The sequence below is a fragment of the Patagioenas fasciata genome, chromosome 37 (assembly GCF_037038585.1).
Source record: "Patagioenas fasciata isolate bPatFas1 chromosome 37, bPatFas1.hap1, whole genome shotgun sequence".
Lineage (NCBI taxonomy): Eukaryota > Metazoa > Chordata > Aves > Columbiformes > Columbidae > Patagioenas > Patagioenas fasciata.
Genome location: NC_092556.1, coordinates 1,141,452 through 1,161,979, shown reverse-complemented (window position 1 = coordinate 1,161,979; position 20,528 = coordinate 1,141,452). Strand labels below are relative to the sequence as shown.

General features: G+C 48.4%; 1 protein-coding gene across 5 annotated transcripts; it reads right to left on the bottom strand.

Annotated features, from left to right (window-relative positions):
- Positions 1 to 4,175: 4,175 nt before the first annotated feature.
- On the bottom strand, positions 4,176 to 20,513 carry LOC136115660 (dynein axonemal heavy chain 9-like). 5 transcript variants are annotated; one of them, XM_071801340.1, is made up of 9 exons: positions 20,243 to 20,513; positions 17,844 to 17,971; positions 17,261 to 17,369; positions 16,432 to 16,579; positions 14,989 to 15,163; positions 11,858 to 12,031; positions 10,267 to 10,474; positions 7,121 to 7,223; positions 4,176 to 5,878 (listed from the first exon to the last, which is right to left on the bottom strand). In XM_071801340.1, exons 1-8 carry the CDS (start codon positions 20,370 to 20,372, stop codon positions 7,198 to 7,200), a joined length of 1,098 nt encoding a protein of 365 aa, XP_071657441.1. In that variant the 5' UTR covers positions 20,373 to 20,513; the 3' UTR covers positions 4,176 to 5,878; positions 7,121 to 7,197. The 5 variants fall into 5 exon arrangements, with proteins under 5 accessions (XP_071657441.1, XP_071657443.1, XP_065717938.2 ...); XM_071801341.1 differs by lacking the exons at positions 4,176 to 5,878; positions 7,121 to 7,223 and adding exons at positions 7,258 to 7,404; positions 19,365 to 19,488 and having other exon boundaries at positions 20,243 to 20,260; XM_071801342.1 differs by lacking the exon at positions 10,267 to 10,474.
- Between the last annotated feature and the right edge of the window lie 15 nt (positions 20,514 to 20,528).

The window sequence follows — 20,528 nt, the reverse complement described above, 5'->3', positions numbered from 1 at the left end:
AAGCTCCAGCTCCTCCGCATTGCTCCTCTGCCAAGGGCGCTGCAGATAACGTTACTTCTCCAGCCTCAAAGGCTGACAAGGCAGCCCCCCCGCCTTCACACACTGGGCACTGTTGCTGCTGTAACCACAGCAATCACTGTGACAGTCATTCAGACTCTGGAAATGAATCAGATGATGGTGAACCCATATCAGCATCAGTTGCTGGTTGTAAGAAAGTCACTAGAAAGACCACCCGTGCAGCAGGTGATGGCACAGGGCCAACATCAACCCAAGGGGCATCATCATCAGGACAGGGTGGAGATGAAGTGACCACCACTCGGTCCTTTTCTCCAGGTGAGCTGAGAGACCTGCGAAAAGACTTCAGTCGTCGTGAAGGCAAGAATATTTTAACCTGGCTGCTGCGATGCTGGGACAATGGGGCAGACACAATTGAATTAGAAGGTGGTGAAGCCAGGCAGCTGGGATCTCTGTCAAAAGATTCCACCATTGATAGGGCAATTTCAAGAGAGTCTAATGCCGCTACTCTCTGGACCCGACTCCTGCAGCTATGAAAGTCAGATTTCCCTACAAGGAAGATTGTATATCCACGTTAGGGAAATGGAATACAATGGAGAGAGGTATCCAGTTCCTGAGAGAATGAGCTGTGCGAGAGATCATCTACCTAGGACCAAACAGCCAAGAGGGGACAGACCCAGACAGAATCAATTGTACACGATCTATGTGGCGCAGATTTGTACAAAGTGCACCACCTGCATATGCTAAGTCATTGGCAGGAATGGTCTGGTCGGCTAGAGGTGCACAAGAAATTAATGAAGTGATTGAGCAGCTCCGGAACTTTGAGGACAGCCTTGCTGGTTCTCTACGGGCTTGTGTCTCCGCTGTGGAGAAACTGTGTGAAAAATCTGATGACCGGTTTGAAAAGCTGTTGCAAGAAATCCAAGAGCTCAGAGCAGACTCGTACCGTTCACGACCTGCACAAACCTATGTTTCAGCTGTTAGGAGAAGGCGTTTCCAATCTCGAGAGAGGGCAGAGGCAGCCCACAAAAAGAGGTTCACTGTGGTTCTTCCTACATGAGCAGGGAGAAAACATGAACAAGTGGCATGGAAGGCCGACCTCAGAACTTCAGGAACGAGTACGTGAGATAAAAGGAAAAACTCCTAGGAAGGTGGCTGCTCCAGTTTACAAAAGGAGCAGAAGAGATTGTGATGCTCTTGAAGGAACCTCTAATTCACACCCAGAGACTGTGCAAAACAGGAATTAGAGGTGCCCTGCCTCCAACCAGGTGGAGGAAAGGGATAACAGAGTCTATTGGACTGTACAAATACAATGGCCTGGTACAACACAACCCCAGGAGTACAAAGCTTTAGTGGACACTGGTGCTCAGTGCACAATAATTCCTTCTAATTATAAAGGAACGCAATCCATCAATATTGTTGGAGTGACTGGGGGATCCCAGGAACTGACTGTTGTAGAGGCTGAAATGAGCCTAACTGGAAAGAACTGGCAAAAGCATCCCATTGTGACTGGTCCAGATGCTCCGTGCATCCTTGGCATAGACTACCTCAGGAGAGGGTATTTTAAGGACCCAAAAGGGTATAGGTGGGCATTTGGTATAGCAGCTGTGGACACTGAGAAAATTGAACAGCTGTCTGATTTGCCTGGTCTTTCAGATGACCCTTCTGTTGTAGGACTGCTGATGGTTGACGATCAGCAGGTGCCAATTGCTACCACGACGGTGCATCGCCGGCAATATCGCACCAATCGAGACTCTTTGATTCCTATACAGAAGCCGATCCGTCAATTGGAAAGCCAGGGTGTGATCAGTAAGACTCGCTCACCTTTTAACAGCCCAATCTGGCCAGTGCGTTAGTCTGGTGACGAGTGGAGACCAACTGTAGGCTATCGTGGCCTGAATGAAGTTACAGCACACTGAATGCTGCTGTGCCTGACATGCTAGAACTGCAATTTGAACTGGAGTCAAAGGCAGTGAAGTGCGATGCTACAATTGACATTGCTCATGCATTTTTCTCTATTCCTGTAGCAGCAGAGTGCAGGCCGCAGTTTGCTTTCACCTGGAGGGGCATCCAGTATACATGGAATCGCTTGCCCCAGGGGTGGAAACACAGTGCTACCATCTGCCATGGGCTGATCCAGACCACGCTGGAGCAAGGTGAAGCTCCAGAACACTTGCAATATATTGATGACATCATCGTATGGGGCGACACAGCGAAAGAAGTCTTCGAGAAAGGTGAGAGAATAATTCCTATTCTTTTGGATGCTGGTTTTGCCATAAAACGAAGCAAGGTCAAGGGACCTGCACGAGAGATCCAGTTTTTAGGAATAAAATGGCAAGATGGCCGTCGTCAGATCCCAATGGAGGTGATCAACAAAACTGCAGCAATGTCTCCACCTACTAATAAAAAGGAGACACAGACTTTCTTGGGCGTTGTAGGTTTTTGGAGAATGCACATTCCTGACTACAGCCACATTGTGAGCCTCTCTATCGAGTGACTCGTAAAAAGAACCAATTTGAGTGGGGCCCTGAACAACGCCAAGCCTTTGAACAAATGAAGCGTGAGATAACTCATGCGGTGGCCCTGGGACCAGTCCGAACTGGACCAGATGTTAAAAATGTGCTCTACACCGCAGCCGGAGATAATGGACTTACCTGGAGCCTCTGGCAGAAAGCACCAGGAGAAACCCGAGGTCGACCCTTAGGTTTTTGGAGTCGAGGATACAAAGGATCTGAGACCAACTGTACTGCAACTGAAAAGGAGATACTGGCAGCATATGAAGGAGTTCGAGCTGCTTCAGAAGTGATCGGCACTGAAGTACAGCTCCTCCTGCACCTCGACTGCCGGTGCTGAGCTGGGTGTTCAAAGGGACGGTTCCCTCTCCACATCATGCAACCGAAGTTACGTGGAGTAAATGGATTGCACTGATCATGCAACGAGCTCGAATTGGGAGTCCCAACCGTCCAGGGATATTACAAGTTATTACAGACTGGCCAGAAAGCAAAGACTTTGGGATGTCTCCAGATGAGGAGGAAGTAAAACGTGCTGAAGAAGCACCACCATATAATCCGCTTTCAGAGACTGATAAGCAGTGTGCACTGTTCACAGGTGGATCCTGTCGTCTGTAGGAAAACATCGAAGGTGAAAGCTGCTGTGTGGAGTCCCACACGACAAGTTACAGAAGCCACTGAAGGACAAGGTGAATCCAGTCAGTTTGCAGCAGTGAAAGCCATCCAGCTGGCTTTGGACATTGCCGAACGAGAGAAGTGGCCAATGCTTTGTCTCTATACTGACTCATGGATGGGAGCAAATGCCTTGTGGGGGTGGCTACGGCAATGGAAGAAAAGCAACTGGCAGCGCAGAGGTGAAACCATTGGGAACCACGCTGTGGCAAGACATTGCTGCTCGGCTGGAGAGCCTGCCTGGGGAAGTTGGTCATGTAGATGCTCATGTGCCTAAAAGTCGAGCCACCGAGGAACATCGAAACAACCAACAAGCGGATCAAGCTGCTAAGATTAAAGTAGCTGAGGTGGACTTGGGCTGGCAACATAAAGGTGAACTTTTCCTAGCTCGGTGGGCCCATGGTGCTTCAGGGCATCAAGGCAGAGATGCAACATGAAAATGGGCCCGTGATCGAGGGGTGCATTTAACTATGGACACTGTTTCACACGTTATTCATGAATGTGAAACTTGCGCCGAAATCAAACAAGCAAAACGGTTAAAACCTGTATGGTATGGGGGGCGATGGTTAAAGTGTAAGTATGGAGAAGCTTGGCAAATTGATTATATTACACTTCCACAAACACGTCAAGGTAAGCGTTATGTACTTACAATGGTGGAAGCAACCACTGGATGGTTGGAAACATCTGCCGTACCTCCTGCTACAGCCCGAAATACCATCTTGGGCCTTGAGAAGCAAGTCCTTTGGTGGCCGGGTACGCCAGAAAGAATTGAATCAGACTATGGTACTCATTTCAAAACCAGTGTTATAGACAATTGGGCCAAAGAACATGGTATTGAGTGGGTATATCATATTCCATATCATGCACCAGCCTCTGGGAAAATTGAAAGGTACAATGGTCCAGTCCAGAGCTTCTTTCACACTCAATTTCAGGAAGAAAATTGTGTTCCCGTAGGGACAAACAGGATATCAGGAGATCTCAAAAACTCAAGAATATTTAATGTGAAGGAATAATCAAGAATGAATCCAAAAGGTAAGGAAGGATTTCAAGAAAAATTGGACCACTATTTCAATAAACATTATGAAGCCCAGGAGCCAGACTCCCCCACTCCTGAAGCCACGTGATGAACAAAACAACACCTGAGCTCAGTCGCTGCTCCTGCCCCAGCATCCAGACCTGGCAGGACATTTCCTAATATCCCACAACCTGAGCACCTTTCAAGCAGGTTACAGTTAAAATTAAAGCTTCCCATGGAAATGCTGCTTTTCTCTCTCTGCCTTTCAAAGCACAGATTAACTAGAAGTCAGGAGTTAACACGACCCACATCTAACATCAAAAGCTGCTGATGTTTAGCTGAGCATAAGTGACAGGTCTGATTCTTTCTTGGCACAAAAGAGTTATTAACTTTTTCAAGGCCCTGTTTTTGCATTTCCCACTACGTCATTACTTCAGTTCTTGTGTGATGGACCAGACCACAAGGCACCAAACTTTCAGTACGTACTTAGGAGAACAGGTGTTAAGAAGGACAGCAACAAGTTACAAACCGGGGTTCTACAAGAGTTTATGGTGTTCCAAACCTCTCGATTCGGCTGCTGAGAACCTTCTCAAATTTTACTAATCAGCCTTAAACTCTGAAAGGCTCTTTGAGCAGTAATATCTACTGCTTCAAAGTATGAGATTTCAGGGGAAAAAAAAGTCTCTCCGTTGTTGGAAGAAAATATTTCTAAATCTGAACAACTTCCCCTTGGTACAGAACTGGCTCTGGTGGAAATTCAGTTTTAGCAATTAAGTCAAAGCTGGGTTTGATTCAATTATCACCTTTTTAAATGCCACCCTTCATGCACATACTGAGCATCTGACCATCAAGAAGCTAAGAGGACATGCCAGTACAGGCCAACAAGCTAAGCTGGATCTAACTTCAGGGCCAGTAACCCACTAACTATCCACCACCTGCTTCAGTACAATCAAATAATTTGCCTGTGTGGTGGAACAGTGCCATTAATCCCCACATTTACACGTGTGGAACTGAGGCTCCCAAAGATGAGCGCAGCTCCATCGCACTCACCATCAGTCATTTAAGTGCTGAAGTCGGAAGCCCAAAGCTCCCTTCAGCTGGTCCCTTCTACAGCCAGAGGGCGTTTCAACCCACCCCAAACCTGCACATCCATCTGGAACTACTCATCCCTCCCCGCTGACCACAAGAGGCTGGAAAGTAACTAAGCTTCTCAAAGCCATGGGCAATGGTTCTGGAATCCATCCAAAACTAACAAGGAATTAAGGAATGGCCTAAGGTCACCCACTTTACTCAGGGCACACATGTGCTGTGTCATTTTTAGGTAGGAGACTGCATTCTGCCCACCAGAGCTAGAGGAACACAGCTCCGCAGCCTCTTGTAGCATCGGGACAAGCTTCAAGTCCCACAGGACAGCAACTGCACTTACTTGGAAGATATTGGAGAAGTCTCTCAAGTTGAAAATGTAGTGGAACTTGATGGCTGTTGGAAGGAATGTAGCGGCTACTTTCTGGTGCAGTCCCAGGGCAAGGGCAATCAGCTGCTGAGCTGATTTTTGCACAGCCCCCGAGAAATTTCCACTTGTCAGGTGCTGCGTTAAAATGGTGCTATAGATCCTGGACAAGGCATCCTGCCCAGGGATGGACAGCGCGAAGACACAGAAGTGACGCTGAGGGAGAGAAAGGAAGGCATGGAAAGGTCAGAGAGGTAGAAAAACACCTTTCAAGCAAAATGCCCTTGGGGATTTGCTGTGATAATCTCATCTAGGCTCCCTTTCCCATGAAATGCTGGACCAGATGATCTTTTGAGGTCCCTTCCAACCTGGGTTGTTCTATGATTCTCTGATTTGCAGTCCACCTGAACAAGGTTATTTCCCTCTCCCAGTTTGCCAGCAGAGCTCAGGTGGGAAGTGACATCACTCTGCTCACTAAACCAGGGATTTTCAACTGCATCTCACCAATGCTACACTGGAAGTGCAGTCCATTGAAGAGCCAAAGGGCTCTGAAGGTCCCACCGACCTCTGACAAAGCCCAGTCACTGTCTCTATTAAGAGCAGCCCCTGGAAGGTGCCATCTCCCAGAGGACCTCTTTACTAATTTGGAACTTGCAAAGTTGCCCATGGGACACTTCATTTTAACTCCACACCTTGCTGAAGAGGAGCCAGGGTCCAAGCTGACTCTGGTCATTAGGTTTCTCCATGATGAAATGAATTTTGCTCACTGCTACCCAGTCCCTCCATCGGTTGGCAGCTCCCAAAAATCAAAGTCTAATGTTTAAGATCTCTTCCCAAATCTTCTGTTATCAGCAGCGCTTGAACTGCTTTTTGTTTGGCTTGGGGCTTTTTGTTCGGTTAGGTTTTTGGGGGGATTTGGTTGGTTGGTTGGTTTTGGTGTTCTTTGTTTTGTTGGTTTTGTTTGGTTGCTTGGTTTGGGGTTTGTTGGGGTTTTTGTTGTTGTTGTGTTTTGGTGTGGCTTGGGTTTTTTTTTAGTTTTGTCTGTTTTCTTCGTTTGGGTTTCTCCCCCACACCTCTTTTTACTGACAGCTGCATCAGACAATTCTGGAAAGCAGGCGGCGTTAATGCACCATGCTTCAGAGCTAAATACGAGCTAAATGAAGGCAAAATCTGCCTGTATGGACCAGAAGGTTGTCCTGAAAGTAGGTGTTAAGCTGGCTGGCAACTTTTGACTTCCTCCTCTGACGGAGCTGCAGAATGCGAGGAAAAACAAACAAGGGAATAAGGGACCCAGTTCGGTGCTTCACTATTAGGAATCACAGTCACTCGACAGATTCGTGCCATTTGTACTGATAAAACAACAGCAGGATCTGCCAGTGGTTGTCCTCTAACCTCACGTTTAAATGATCCACCCCAAACTAAACCCAGCGATGCACCTGCCGTTGTGCAGGGCTTTACCTGCAGCCGAGGGTTGATGGCGAAGCTCCCCGCCGTCGGGTTCATGCACGACACATACTGCACGTTCGTGATCTCCTTCAGCGACAGCTTGGTCCGGTCGTACCTTCGGGCAAAACACAAGCAGCAGCACAGTGACCACGGCCACTGCCTCTCTCAGTACGTGTCCCTGGGCTGCCAGAGGCCGCTTGTCTTCAGGGGGTCAAATTCTGCGTCTTGCCAAGATGAGGCCCAGGCCCAGGTTGCCGGCCTATCTGTACACGGCCTGGCACACGCGAGTCCTGCTCCTGGTGGAAATCCTTCAGCTTCAACAACCTGTAGCTAATATTTCTATCAGTAATAAGCACTGAGCAAAGCCCCTGGGCCATACTCTTCACTTGCATGGAAATGGCAGAAAACAGCAGGAGTGTCTCTGGTTTGATCCCAACCCGGGACAGGGTGTGAGAGACTACAAGGGTGACTCTCAAACACTGTGGCAAACCCAGCCCTGCAACACCCAGTCATGGGAGAGGGGCCATCGTGAGCAGGTGAATGGTGATTTACATGTCAAGGCCGAGGTGACAGCCACAGACAAAGGCTGGGTGACACAGGCAGTGCTGTGTTGAAGGACACGCAGCCTGTGCGCTGACAGGCCCGACATGGTGTCAAGGCCCAGGCTGAGAGACCCTCCGGGCCTCCCCCATCTTCCACAATCACCCCCAGTGACGCCTGCACAAAAGCCCAGGTGATCCCGAGGGCTATAAACCCTATAGAACCTGTGCCAGCACGGGCAGGGTGCCACCCTGGGGACCCTTCCACCCACCGGGCTGACCACGGGAACCGAACCACACACCACAGGGTGCTGAACCCTGACTACAGACCCAAGCATTCCTGCATAGGAACTGGACCTGAGACTACAAACCCCTCAAACACACCACGGAGCCCTAAGGGTGGTGAGACCTTTCCTTTCCCTTTCCTTTTCCTTCCCTTCCCATTTCCTTCCCCCTTCCTTTCCCCTTCTTTTCTTCCTCTCTCTTTCCTTCCTATATTCCTATTTCTTTGCCTTCCTTTTTGTGAGTAATACAGTAACATAAGGTTTAGAGCCCCACTTGTGCCACAAAACTCTTTCATGTGAATCTTTTCGCTGCTAAACTGTTTATCGATTGAGCTTAAGTAACATAAATCCTTCTGCCACTGAGTCATTTGCCAACTGGACCAAGCTACAAAAAATAAAGGTCTTTTGTTTGTGGACCTTCAGGATTGTATGTACTTTTTTCCAACCCAGGGGACTGACAAATCTCAGTCACACTTCCCCCAACCATAGCGCCAGGTGGGACATGACAAGGGTCAGCAGGCTGCTGCTGCCGGGGGAGGACAGGGAGTCCTGGGCTCCCTGGTTTAAGAAGGACAAGGAATTACTGGAGAGAGTCCAGCGGTGGCTACAAAGATGCTAAGGGATCTGGAGCACCTTTCTTGTGACAAGAAACTGAGAGAGCTGGGGCTGTTGAGCTGGAGAAGAGAAGCTGAGAGGGATCTGATCAATGGGATCAATATCTCAGGGTGGGTGTCAGAGGATGGACCAGACTCTGCTCATGTTCAGATGGAGCCTCCTGTGTTTCAGTCTGTGCCCGCTGCCCCTCACCCTGGCGTTGGGCACCACTGAACAGAGTCTGCTCCATCCTCTGACACCCACCCTGACATATTGATCCCATTGATCAGATCCCTCTCAGCTTCTCTTCTCCAGCTCAACAGCCCCAGAGCTCTCAGTCTCTCCCCATAAGAAAGAATCTCTAGGTCCCTCAGCATCTTTGTCCCCCACCCAGGCAGCTGGACAGAGAGACAGACAGACAGACAGACAGACAGACAGACTGCCAGACAGCTCAGCCCATTTAGCAGCTCAAGGGCATTTTGCAGAGACCCCAACACAGGGAAAAAAGCAAAGGGGCACCTGGGAGGGAGGAGGGAGACTGCAGCCATCACACACTAGCAAGACCCAAAACCCTTCAGACCTGCCCCAGAAAGCTGCCGTGACTCCACGACACAGCCCCAGGTGACACAGCGTGGGCTGAGCCTGTGCTGTCACCTCTGCGAGTGGATCAGTCCCACAGGGCAACTTTAAACTCTGACACCTTCCTTAAAACATCTGCAGTGTCGGGAGCCCAGCAGAGCACAGACAGGGGCTGTGATGCTCATGGCCGTGAGCGTGTTCGCCCCAGGGCCACCTGGCCAGGAAAAACCCACATGGTGAAGGTTAAAACCTTGGTCTCACTGGTGCTGGTCCTGTAGAGGGAGTAAAGGGATTTCAGGACACTTGGGTCAGACCAAACTCCATAAAGGAAGTTATTTTGGTTTACAGTGACCCACAGCTGTTGTTCAACTCAAAACAAGCAAGGTTGTTTCATTCCTGATTAATAAATACATGTAGAAAATTATCCTCTCTCTTTAGGTCAACTGAAAGTGAAAATACCATTCCAAAATGAGTCACTTTTCAACAATTCCCTCTTTCTCTTCATCTGTGAAAAGACTACACAGCAGAACTGACCTTATCCTGGTCTCAAACTTCATCTTTCACTGATGTGCCAAAATCCTCATCAAAGATATTCTCATGGGCTTCCCCAGGTCAGAGCCTCCCAGGGTCAGCAGCCGTGTCCCCTGGGGCGGTGGGATGTGGCACCCGCTCCGTGGGAGCACACGGGGCTGCATCAGGATGCGGGGGACAGCCCAGGAACCAGCAGCACCTGCACATCCCCATTAGCACTGTCCTCACTGACAACTGGGATGCAATTCCCATCATTGCACTCTGAGGACAGCTTAGATCCCAGCCAAGCAACCCATTCTATTCAGCACGGGCTTAAATTCAAGCGTATTAAAGACACACCTCAAGTCAAGTACGAGCTGTGTGCTGTAGAGAACAGCAGCAGATTTAAGTGTGTGCTTTGCACAGCCCTGAACCAGAGTCGTGGTGTTCAGAATTCAATCCCTCATGTTGGGAAATGCCATTTTCCATAAAACCAGGAGTCTGCGGACCAGTGAGTTTCACAGTGGGATTTAAGAGTCAGTGGGTGCCAGTGCAGTGCCCACAGTGCACACCCAGCTCCAAACCCCGACGGACACCCCAGGAATTTGGTGACCTGCCAGGCAGAAGTCCCACATCTCAGCCATTGTCTTACCTTGCAGCATGGCAGAGGTGGCGTAGTAGTTAAACGGGACCTTCTTCACCACATAGGCGTCTGTATCCAGTGAGCAGAGCTTGTCCCCCACCAGCACAGACTTCCCCGTGCCGGCGTTGCCCACCAGCATCACGGGGCGCCGGCGCTCCAGGAGCCTGTCCATGAAGTACCGCACACGGACCGTCTCGGTGGTGGGCACCAGGCAAGCCTGAGAGGGGCAAAACGAGCAGGTGAGTGTACCCATCTGTGGCACCACCCCACTGCCATGTTCTGAGGAGACATCAAACTGGGAGAGCCAGGAATGAGTGCGGTGACCTGAGTTTCTAGATGGCGCTAGGAAGGGAACAATACACTGCTACCAACCATTCAAGTCAAACTATCTGTACAGACGAAACAATGACAGCGGGATGCTGAGAGCAACATCTGGATCTCCCCGCAAACACACATTTTGCTAAAATGGTAACAATTTTTACAAGTCATCTGCTCACTGTGGCACCTCTAAAAGGAAAGAAAGGCATAGCTGGCAAACGCAATTCACTACCTGCAGCAACTCTCATTTTTCGTCCAAATCATATAAACAACCCTATTTTCAGCCACGCAGAATGACGAGATGGTGTCTCAGGGACTTTGTCACTACGTTGTCCCACATCCTGCTTCTCTCTGCAGGCCAAACGCACCTCCATCCCGCACCCTGGGCACACCAGCCCTGGCTCATAGGTGTCTCTGAGCCTGCGCCTCATGTACATCACTCAGCTCTGGAAGATGGATGGAGGATAAGTCTTCACAGTCAAAGTACAGTAAAGAAAGATGGGTAATTGAGTTGTACTTCATAAAGAATGTGTCAAGGGTTTTGATTGTGGGGTGACAATACAACCATGGCAGATGTGTTGTTAGCCCCCTCTCCCCCACCTTCAGCCCCTCTCTCTCCCCCACTCCCACTCAGGACAGGTGATTGGGAGGGAAAGAAGGATAGATAGAAGAGAATTGGAAAAATTAAAGATGTTTTACTAATGCTACTAATAAGAATAGAGAAAATAATACAAAATATACAAAACCAATCTTGAAAGCCCCAGCAACTGCAGAGCTGGCACCTGAAGTCCTGGACTGGACTGTGCAGTCAACCGGAGCTGGATTCAGTCTGTCATGAGGCCTCCGTTCGCAGGGACGACCAGCAAGGTCCTCTCCTAATCTCGGCCATAAGCAAAATGGACGAGATCCTCGTGATCTCCCACTTTTATATGAAGTATTCACGTGAATGGGATGTTATACTCTGTTTGTCAGTTTCTTGGTCACCTGTTTCTCATTGCCCCTCTCGCGAGATGCGAATCTGTCCTTATCAATAACCTCACATTCCATTGCTATGTTTACCAAAACATGGATCTGGTTCTCCAGGAAAACGCAGCTGATATGAAGGTTTTACCTGACAGGCAAATTCACTAAAAGAGAAACTTGTTTTTAACAAAACCAGGACGGAATGCCATTCTTATTATGAAGTGCTTGACCTCGAATGAGACTTCAATTGAAATGCCTGCATACAGTCACTAAAATGCATGTGCTCTTCCCAGACAAAACACGTGCAAGGTTCACATACCTGTAAGGGCATTTCTGGATCAAATTCAAACTGAGGAATAAGTTTAGACCAAGGTTCAAACTTCTTCGTTTCTGGATCAATGTAGAAGTCAAAGACTGTGCCCTGAGAGGGAAACTTGATAGTCTTGAATTCTGCCACCCACCACCTGCTGAACTCCACTCTGTAGTCCACAAGCTATAAGACAAAAAGTGGAGAAAATACACTAATCTGGATCAATTAATTAGTAATGGAGAATGTTATCTATCCCAGTCCACCAGAGCGGGATTAGTCCTTAAAATATATTCCACAGCATAAAGTTCTTATCATTTTTCCTGCTATTAAGCCTAATTTTTCATTTTCTTCATTTCTGCTCATCAGTCCTATTTATTCATCTAAATAATTCATCCTCTGTGTTGATCACTCTTGGTATGTCTGAGACTAGATAGATGGATCAATTTGAAAAAGAGAAATACGTGCCTATGACTAAACAGACCACTTGATTGATTCTTGGTGCCTACTTCTTCCAACAGACAAGGACACAACATCCGTCTACATCTGTGCTCATGGTCAGTCACAGCATGCATACCAAAGCCTTTCCTCATCAATCACACCACTCTATTCAGAGTGAGTTGTTGTCTTCTGGCTTCTTTTCAAGCCACAACGTTTCAGACAAGCAGGACTGCAGACACCAGCGTACCAAAGCAGCAGCGAGGGTCTGCCCCTCTGACCCCGCCGTGATTCTGCGCTGCCACATTCCCCTCAAAGCACCCGTTTCCTTGCTTTTCCCCATTGTATCTTTCTACACATGGAGATTTTGGAGCATCTGAATTTTTTCAACTGGGGTGACAGTTTTGCTTTAGATGCTGGGTCAGGACTCACAAAATGTGCTTAGTCCCCTCCTCTGCCCTAGGTCTCCTGTATGACATTGGGCCAGCCATTCTGCCCAAACACCTTCCCATGTGGACAATGGGAACTGGAGAGAGGTGGAGGGGAGGAGGAGAGGAAAATTGCTGTGAGAAAGATGTTTGTGAAATACCGGACGCATCATTTAGCCCGTTTTAACAGCACAGTTTGTTCCTGGGGTGTCTGCGGGTCTCTCCTCCCCATAGCCATACAATGGGGGGTCACCAACACATTGTCCATAGGCTGCTCGGCCTCCATAAGGAAACCTGGGTTTGTTGCTGAACTGAACCAAGTGTCCTCCATAAAGCCTCCTGAGCCACAGTCCCTCAAAAGACCAGTGGATTTGAAAAACACATTAATAGTATCCACGATTTTGCAGACTCGTGCTATTCAGAGAGGCAGAATCCCTGTAATTCTCCGTTCTCCTGTTGTTATAACTCCTCAGCAGCGGCAGCAGAGTCGCCCGCAGTGGAGCGGGACGTGCGTGGCTGCTAAAAGCTTTCCCACAAGGGTGCCCTTACCCCGCACAGCCAAACCGCCTGCAAGCGCGCTGTGCCGCGCTGCCCGCCCTCCCTGACCCCGCGGTTAAATGGAGCCACTCCAGCCCCAGCTCTATTGCCAGAACGGTGTGGAATTCAAACCACTTCCTTAATAAAAACCCCATATGGATTACCGCTAATTTCAGAGCCAGGAAATGGCAAATCTATCATCTGTTTTTATACAGGGGCCCCGCTACCCACCAACAAGCACCGAGTAGTGGGAAGCCTCCCAGACTGTTTCTCCTGACATTTCGGCCGCGAAAGGTCAGCGCGAAGGGCACCTTCGGTGGAAAGCAATAAACAGATTTTATAGTGGATCATTTTTCATCAGGCTCCCCATTGCTCGGACTGCTGTATCCTCGCACTCTCAGCTCTGACATTTACAGAGCATTGCGGGCAGTAACGCACGGCCAGGCTCCCGGCGGAGCCTCCCGGAGGGTCGCTGTGCCTGCAGCTGCTCCTGCAGCCCACCCAGAGCCACTACCGCAGGCAGGAGCCCGGCCTGATGCACCCGAGACTGACTGTGCGGCATGGGGAACACAGCGGCCAGCTGCCACAGCACCGCACACCAGCATACTTGCGCTTGTACTGCTGAAGCAAAGACAAGTAGTGCTTCCCAGGCTTTATTGTGTTTTGTTTTGTTTCTTTAAGTCATCCTAGACTGGCAACACTAAGGCTGAGTATTTCCCAGCTGGCACATGGGAAATGGAGGCTCCACAAGGACCAAGGAAGCTGGTCTCGCACAGGTCATTCAATGGTCACAAGGTGTGATGGCACCAAGTGAGCACCCAGCTGAGCTTGAGCTGTGTTGTTCAGCACTTCCTGAAGCATCTGATCCTTGGCATGGAGCAAATCTGAAGAGACCAGCAGACACTCTAGGTCTGGCGTTAAGGTACATGAAAACACACAAAGAGACCCCTGGGAGCACTTGAGCAGCCATCAAGAACGGCAGTGCCTCCACCCGAGCTGGGGAGGGGTGTCTGGTGTTACATTCGTGGAGAGACCTCCCGCATAGTGCAGACAACACAGAGTTTGACACAAGCCCAGCGGAGATCAGACGTGGATCTCCAAGCCCTTGACAGCAGTGCAGTGTGGGCAGACCCAGACATCAGGACTACACACTTTAGATCTGAGGATAAGGCGTCCTCTGACTAGGGGATGCAACCACCCAAGAGTAGGTGTGCCCCTGTGGCCACGAAAGTCAATGGCACCTGGGGTGCCTTAGGAAAAGTATGACCAGCAGGTCAAGGGAGGTTGTTCCTCCGGCTCTGCTCTGCCCTGGTGACAAAACACCGGCTGGTTTGTGTTATGTAGCACGTCTACCTGTGCAGTCAGAAGGCTGAAAGACTGCTCCACTGATACATCCATCTGATAAATCAGTCTTAATTTGATCACATTATGCACATCCACAGGCTTCTATAAGTTAACCTTATGTTTCTCCCCAGTGAAATGCATCTGCATAAGCAAACATCCCTCCACCTTTACCACTGACCCCTCAGCTGTTCTCCGGTGGTGTTACACCCTGGATAACGAGGCCTTTCGTAAAAGGAATTGTTGTGTTTCTAGTTTATTATCACCTATATGAGAGCCCCAGGAAAACAGCATTACTGGCATAGCACTATGTTTCAGAAAGTATGAAGAAATCAAAACAACACAAAACCACACAAACAAACTGTGTGAAAGATGCTGAAGAGGCATCTTCCGTCTTACCTGATCTCGAAACATTGATCCACCAAAGGCCCAGACGGCAGCAAAGACAAAGTAAAGTTCATAAAGCTCCTTGGCACAGTCAGGAGGTGTGTTCTCCTCTGCCAGGAGACATTCAAGGAGGTAGCACAACATCTGAACCATACTCTGTTCAGGAATGGGAATAATCTTCTTAAATCTAAGGGATGGAAATTAGAAAGCAATACGTCCATCACAACCCAGGAAGACTAGAAATGCTCTTTCAGAATACTGGCATTCTGCTTGTCAGCGGTACGTGTCCTATTCCCAGGTACAATAAAGAGAACACCCATTCTCACACTCAGACCCGCTGGCACCGGCACATATACAAGTAATAACAATAATCAGAAGTTTCAAGCATTTTAAAACTTTGATCTTCTTGAAAGAAGCAGAATGGAAGACTTGCTAAAGGCAATGATTTCCTGCGAGCACGATGAGTTCAAAAGCGGTCAAATAGAGGAGTAATAAAATAAACCCTTTCATCTTGCCATTTTACATTCATTTAAGCTACACTTACAGAATTCCAAACTAACATTGTAGCTGCACTGAAGTCCTCCATAAAGTAATTATAGCTATTTGAAAGGTTGGTTCTACGATTTCTGAATTAAGCAAGCTACCAAAACACTCAGCTCAGGGTTGCCTGCAGCTAATCCCGTGGATTTCACGCTCTGAGACAATGTTCAGCAAACAGAATGGGAAACGTCCGATTGACTTTGCTACCAACAGTCAAAACCAACTTGGTCCCACAGAGAGAAGTTCCCTAGCACAATGTTTAAGTCCTGATTCCAGACCCTTCTGACACATCCCCCTTTTGGCTGACATCTCCCATGCTCACGGATTTTTCTTTTGTTTTTAAAGGAAAGTGCAACTATAGGAAGCAAGTAGAGGATGGGAGATGCTCCCTTAAGTTTTCTGGGACTCTACTTTGGCCAGTCCTCACCACAGTATGAGAAAGAGAATGGTTTCACATGATGATAAGCAAGAACCACATGACTTCCCTGTGGACACTGCTTTAAAGCCAAATCAAGCCAAGAAGCACTAGGACCCTTCCAAATACCCAAGTTCTTAATGAAAAATAACTTGTGGAGTGGGCTCAGGTCTAGCCTGACACATCAGGAGGCTGAAAAGCTTTCTCTTTGGGATCTGCCGGAATTATTTTCCAAGAGATAGAGAGTTGATACAGGAAATACAATAAAAATCAAATCAAAATCAGATGAAAACCAGATCTGACCAACACGATACAGGCAGGAGCGTCACTTTGCCCACCTCGCCCTGCTGGTTCTCTGAGCTTAAGCCAATGATGCTCAGGGCTTCCAGGGGCAAGGAGGATCATGTGCAGCACAACCCAGCGCAGCACAGCTGGGCTGGACAGTGGCAGGTGTCCCCATGCCCTCACCACGGGTGACACAATCACTCATCAGATGGCACCTTGTTCTGAGGGTGTCCAGGCAAATGGGCAGGTACTTATCAAACAAAATGGTCAGGTTGGCTCTTTCGGACTGGATCTCTCGCCTGTCGATCCAGCTGCTCACTGGAGGATTCCAGCCCAGATCCGACGGGTTGATGTACAGGATCCCTTTAGGCCCAGGGTAAGAGAGAACATATAGTGAAGACATAGCAGAAACTGTTCCTTTCTTCCAGCAGAGTTTACCAGGTACTTTCACACAACTAAAACCCTATCAAATATGACGGGACGTCCCATTACCTGCCCCCTTTTCCTGCCCCACTGCAGAGTAGAAACATGAACAGTGAAGAAACTTCACCCTTGAAACCACGGCGCTTTTCATGACCTTGCCCTAAATTCAGAACATTGTCTTGTCTGAGCAGTTTCATTGCTCTGGGCCACATTTCCCCATGTGTAAAACTAGGGGACACCTCCATTCCCTTCTCCCATACTTCATGCACTTCTTCAGAAGATCAAGAACTCTTTGAGACAGATACTGTCCTTCTCCTCATAAAGTCCATCCAAAGGGCTTTGCACAACAGGAGCACTCAGCAACGCTGAAGCCATGATCACCCACCAACAGTCAGAGTGCTCTGGGTAAATCTCCAGGATGATGACAGCTCCACATGTGCATTTGGGGTCAGGATCCTCAGTTTGTCTGTCAGAAACCTGCCCTGTCCACCCACGGTCGCTGTGATCTCAGGTTGGGTACTTGCAACAGGAGTCAAGTTGGCCAACAGCAGACTGGTTAATGGCACTAGATCCTCCTGGGTTCACGGCAAATCCCAGTGCGGAGCTCAGGCCAGGACTCACCCGCTCGGGACACGGTTGCTGGGGTGGCTGTGCGCAGGTGGCTGATCTCAAACACCAACCGCATCGTTGGGTTCAGAGGGATTCTCTCATTGCTCGCCAGGGTCAGCACCTGCATTGGGCAGACAGACAGACAGAATGACATCTTCCCCAGGAACGGGAATGAAAAGCATTCAGCACTTTGCACTAAAAAGCTTGGTTGCTGCCAGCACAGTTCCTTGAGGGAATGCAGCTGATTTCCAGCAGGTAGTAGAACTGTCTTCCATGACTCAAAGGAACAGCGCTCCCTTCGAGCGGCGGAAAAAGGTGTGGAATTATGACCCCACCCTATTTTTGAAGGGCCTGGAGTTACAATCAGGACATCTGTGATTATCCATGAGCCCAGTTCCAGGAAGGGAAATTACAATGAAACCATGATTTGAGCTATTTCCCCTCATGCACCATTTTCTATATGTGATATTGTTTGGTGTATCTGAAGAAACACAACCGCATTATTCTAGGAGGTGTTATTTCAGCATCTGCATTTTTAGGCTGAACCATGCCATGCAGTCAAAGAATATCTCCTTCTTTAACTTATATTCATTACCTTATTATCATCCATCACAGTATTAAGAGACTCAATCCACATTGGATCAATATCTCCATCTAGTACCATCCACTTGGGACCGTCATGCGTGATGTTGGCCAGCTCTCGCATGATTGATGAAAACAGGCCTGGGAGGGTGACAGGAAGATGGTGATGAACACTGAACTTGACACCTGCTCTAACGGTTTTCTCCAGCAACACAGTAAAAATTACTCTAATTAATGCTTTCCTCTCAAACATGCAAAACTCTATGTGCCTATACGTAAATATTACTATATCACAATACGGTTCTAGTTTGCTTTAAAGTGAAAAAAGGGTTCTCAGTTATCACTACTGAAAATGATTGCAGACCTACGCACGAGCTTCATTCCCACCGAGAATCATAAGGGATAAGAAAAATGTAGAGTAGCTACTCAAAGGCAAAAGGCGGCATGAGTTATACAATGCAGAGAAAACCACCTGAATATGCCTAGGAAATCCTTATAAATATTTTTTTGTGGCTCAAAGTATATCAGGGCAATCAAGATGCATTAAACGCTGGGTCATGGCTTTAGTGAGACTGAGGGGAGAACAAGCACAGAATGACATTGAATGACAGAACAAAATGTTGGTAAAATCAAGGAGAGAGAGGATACAGAGTCTCAAGGGGAGTAAATAATGAATGTTAAGAAGACCACGAAGGCTGGGAATAGAGCAGCAGCACTGCAGAGCAAATGAAAACTCCACAAAACTATTGCTCTCCTCTACATGTGAAAATACCTCGGGAGATGCTGGTCTTCATGAGAAAACATCAGGCAAACATTAAAAAAAAGCCTCTCTTCCAGTGAATTGTGACAAGAACTCTTTTTTTTTCTCTTTTTTTCTCCAGGACAAGCTATTTCTTTGTGATCCAGATCAGGAACAGCTGGTGGCACCATCTGACTGAAGACAAAGCTTGTGCTCAGCAAATGCAGAACGGCTCACCTGGAACAGGTGTGTGATCCCGAGACTGGGTCAACAAAAATAACGCTTCAGCGCCTCTGCCTCCAGCCAGTTCCTTACGTGTTGGACACACGCCTTGGGAACCACTCCGACATTATCAGCATCAGAAACAGTTGCTGTCTCAGGGCACCAGGGCTTCCCTCGGATACACCGCGGCAGCGGGGAGAGGAAAGCGCCTCTGTCCTGACCTTGTGCATCCACAGCACACGGCTCTCTTGGGGTTTAAAAGAAGAGTTTTGTTCTGCAAAGAACACTTTTGGGATTCCCATATGGGACCTTTTACCACCTAACATGTAGGACCTTTTCAACTTCTGATAATGTGACAGGATAAAACTGGGGAGCGGAAAAGCAGGGGCTGATCTGTAAGGGAACAGGTCACCTCTTGCTAGGCTGTGGTGAAGATTGCCTTGCTGGTCTTTGACAACATGAAACAACATTTTCAGGAATGGTTACTGCAGAAAATATCTGCCTTGAAAGCTCAGGGAGGAGTGCCACTATTTCATTTAAACCATCGCAGGCCAGAAACCACTGGACAGTCACCTGTAAAATGTCCCTCCTGCTGTTCGGTGTCACCGCTGCCCTCGATCTGCAGCCACTGCTGCAGCCAGTCTGCACAGTTCAGGCTGTACCCTGCACGTCCCTCTGCCACTTTGATTTAGGCTCCCTAATTACAATTAGAAAGAAATTAACCTGGCATTGGAGCAAAGCAGGGGGTCGGGAAGGGTCCATGGCGGGGCCAGGGGAGGTGGGTGGCAGCTCATCTGCTGCTGTGGATGATTCATGGTAATGTCTTCCCTCACCTCCTCCACACCTCCCAAACCCGCCGCACACGTAAATCGAAGCTGCCTTTATGTATCAGTCACAACCCAACATTTCCACTCCAGATTTTCTGTAATCTTCCAGCAAGTTTGAAATGTTCCTCAGGAGTAAGCAGGATCAACAGCTTGGCAAACGCTGGTGTGCTACAGAGATCGGGCAGCCATACTGAGTGGAAAAACTGACGTTAAGGCTGCTGTGCGTGCTATCAGCAATGAAAACCTGGGGATGGGACATTTTTTGGGGTCCCAGTGCACACCACAGTGCAGGAGGGACATCTCTTCCATCACTGGTCCAGCCAACTCCCAAAACCTGCCTGCCCCACTTAGGAACTGGTAAGTGTTGGTATTAATGGGCATTAAAATTATTCTTAGGGCAATAGGATCAAGTAGGCTTATGCTATATTTCCCATTTGAAGATCAAAGAGCTAAAACATCCTGTGTATCCTTTCAACAACAAACTGTCATGTGGCTGTAGGCAGCAGACAAGCACCTGGGCTCTCAGACCTGCACATGAAGAACCAGTCACCCTGCTGCTGCTCGGGAAAGTCATTAAAAATACCCGTCTTTATCTACATATTTCAGACATGAAATGACATTTACCGTCTTTCCATTCTCTTGTTGCTGGGTTAATGATGCCAAAGAGCTCATCATTGGTGACTGCCTTGGGGTTGAGGTCTGTCCAGACAGGACGTCGCTTCATTATCTGGTAAGTCCTGTTCAGGGATCTCATCACCTGAGACTTGCCCGTGCCCGCGTTACCCACCACGCAGACAGAGTGCCGGACCGTCAGCAACTCCTCCAGCTGCACCACCTGAGAAAAACACTCCCAAATTTTAGACAAAGATGCCAAACTGAAGTTCAGGTCTATAAAATAGGTCCCACTGGG

What these genes read in the sequence shown, in the direction of transcription:
- LOC136115660 (XM_071801340.1), bottom strand. Translation starts at nt 20,372, where the DNA reads ATGAGATCCCTGAACAGGACTTACCAGATAATGAAGCGACGTCCTGTC. An exon ending in CTGGACACCCTCAGAACAAG is followed by an intron (nt 15,164 to 16,431) that starts GTGCCATCTGAT and finishes TCCATCCCTTAG; the next exon opens with ATTTAAGAAGATTATTCCCA. An exon ending in ATCCAGAAATGCCCTTACAG is followed by an intron (nt 10,475 to 11,857) that starts GTATGTGAACCT and finishes TGCCCCTCTCAG; the next exon opens with GCTTGCCTGGTGCCCACCAC.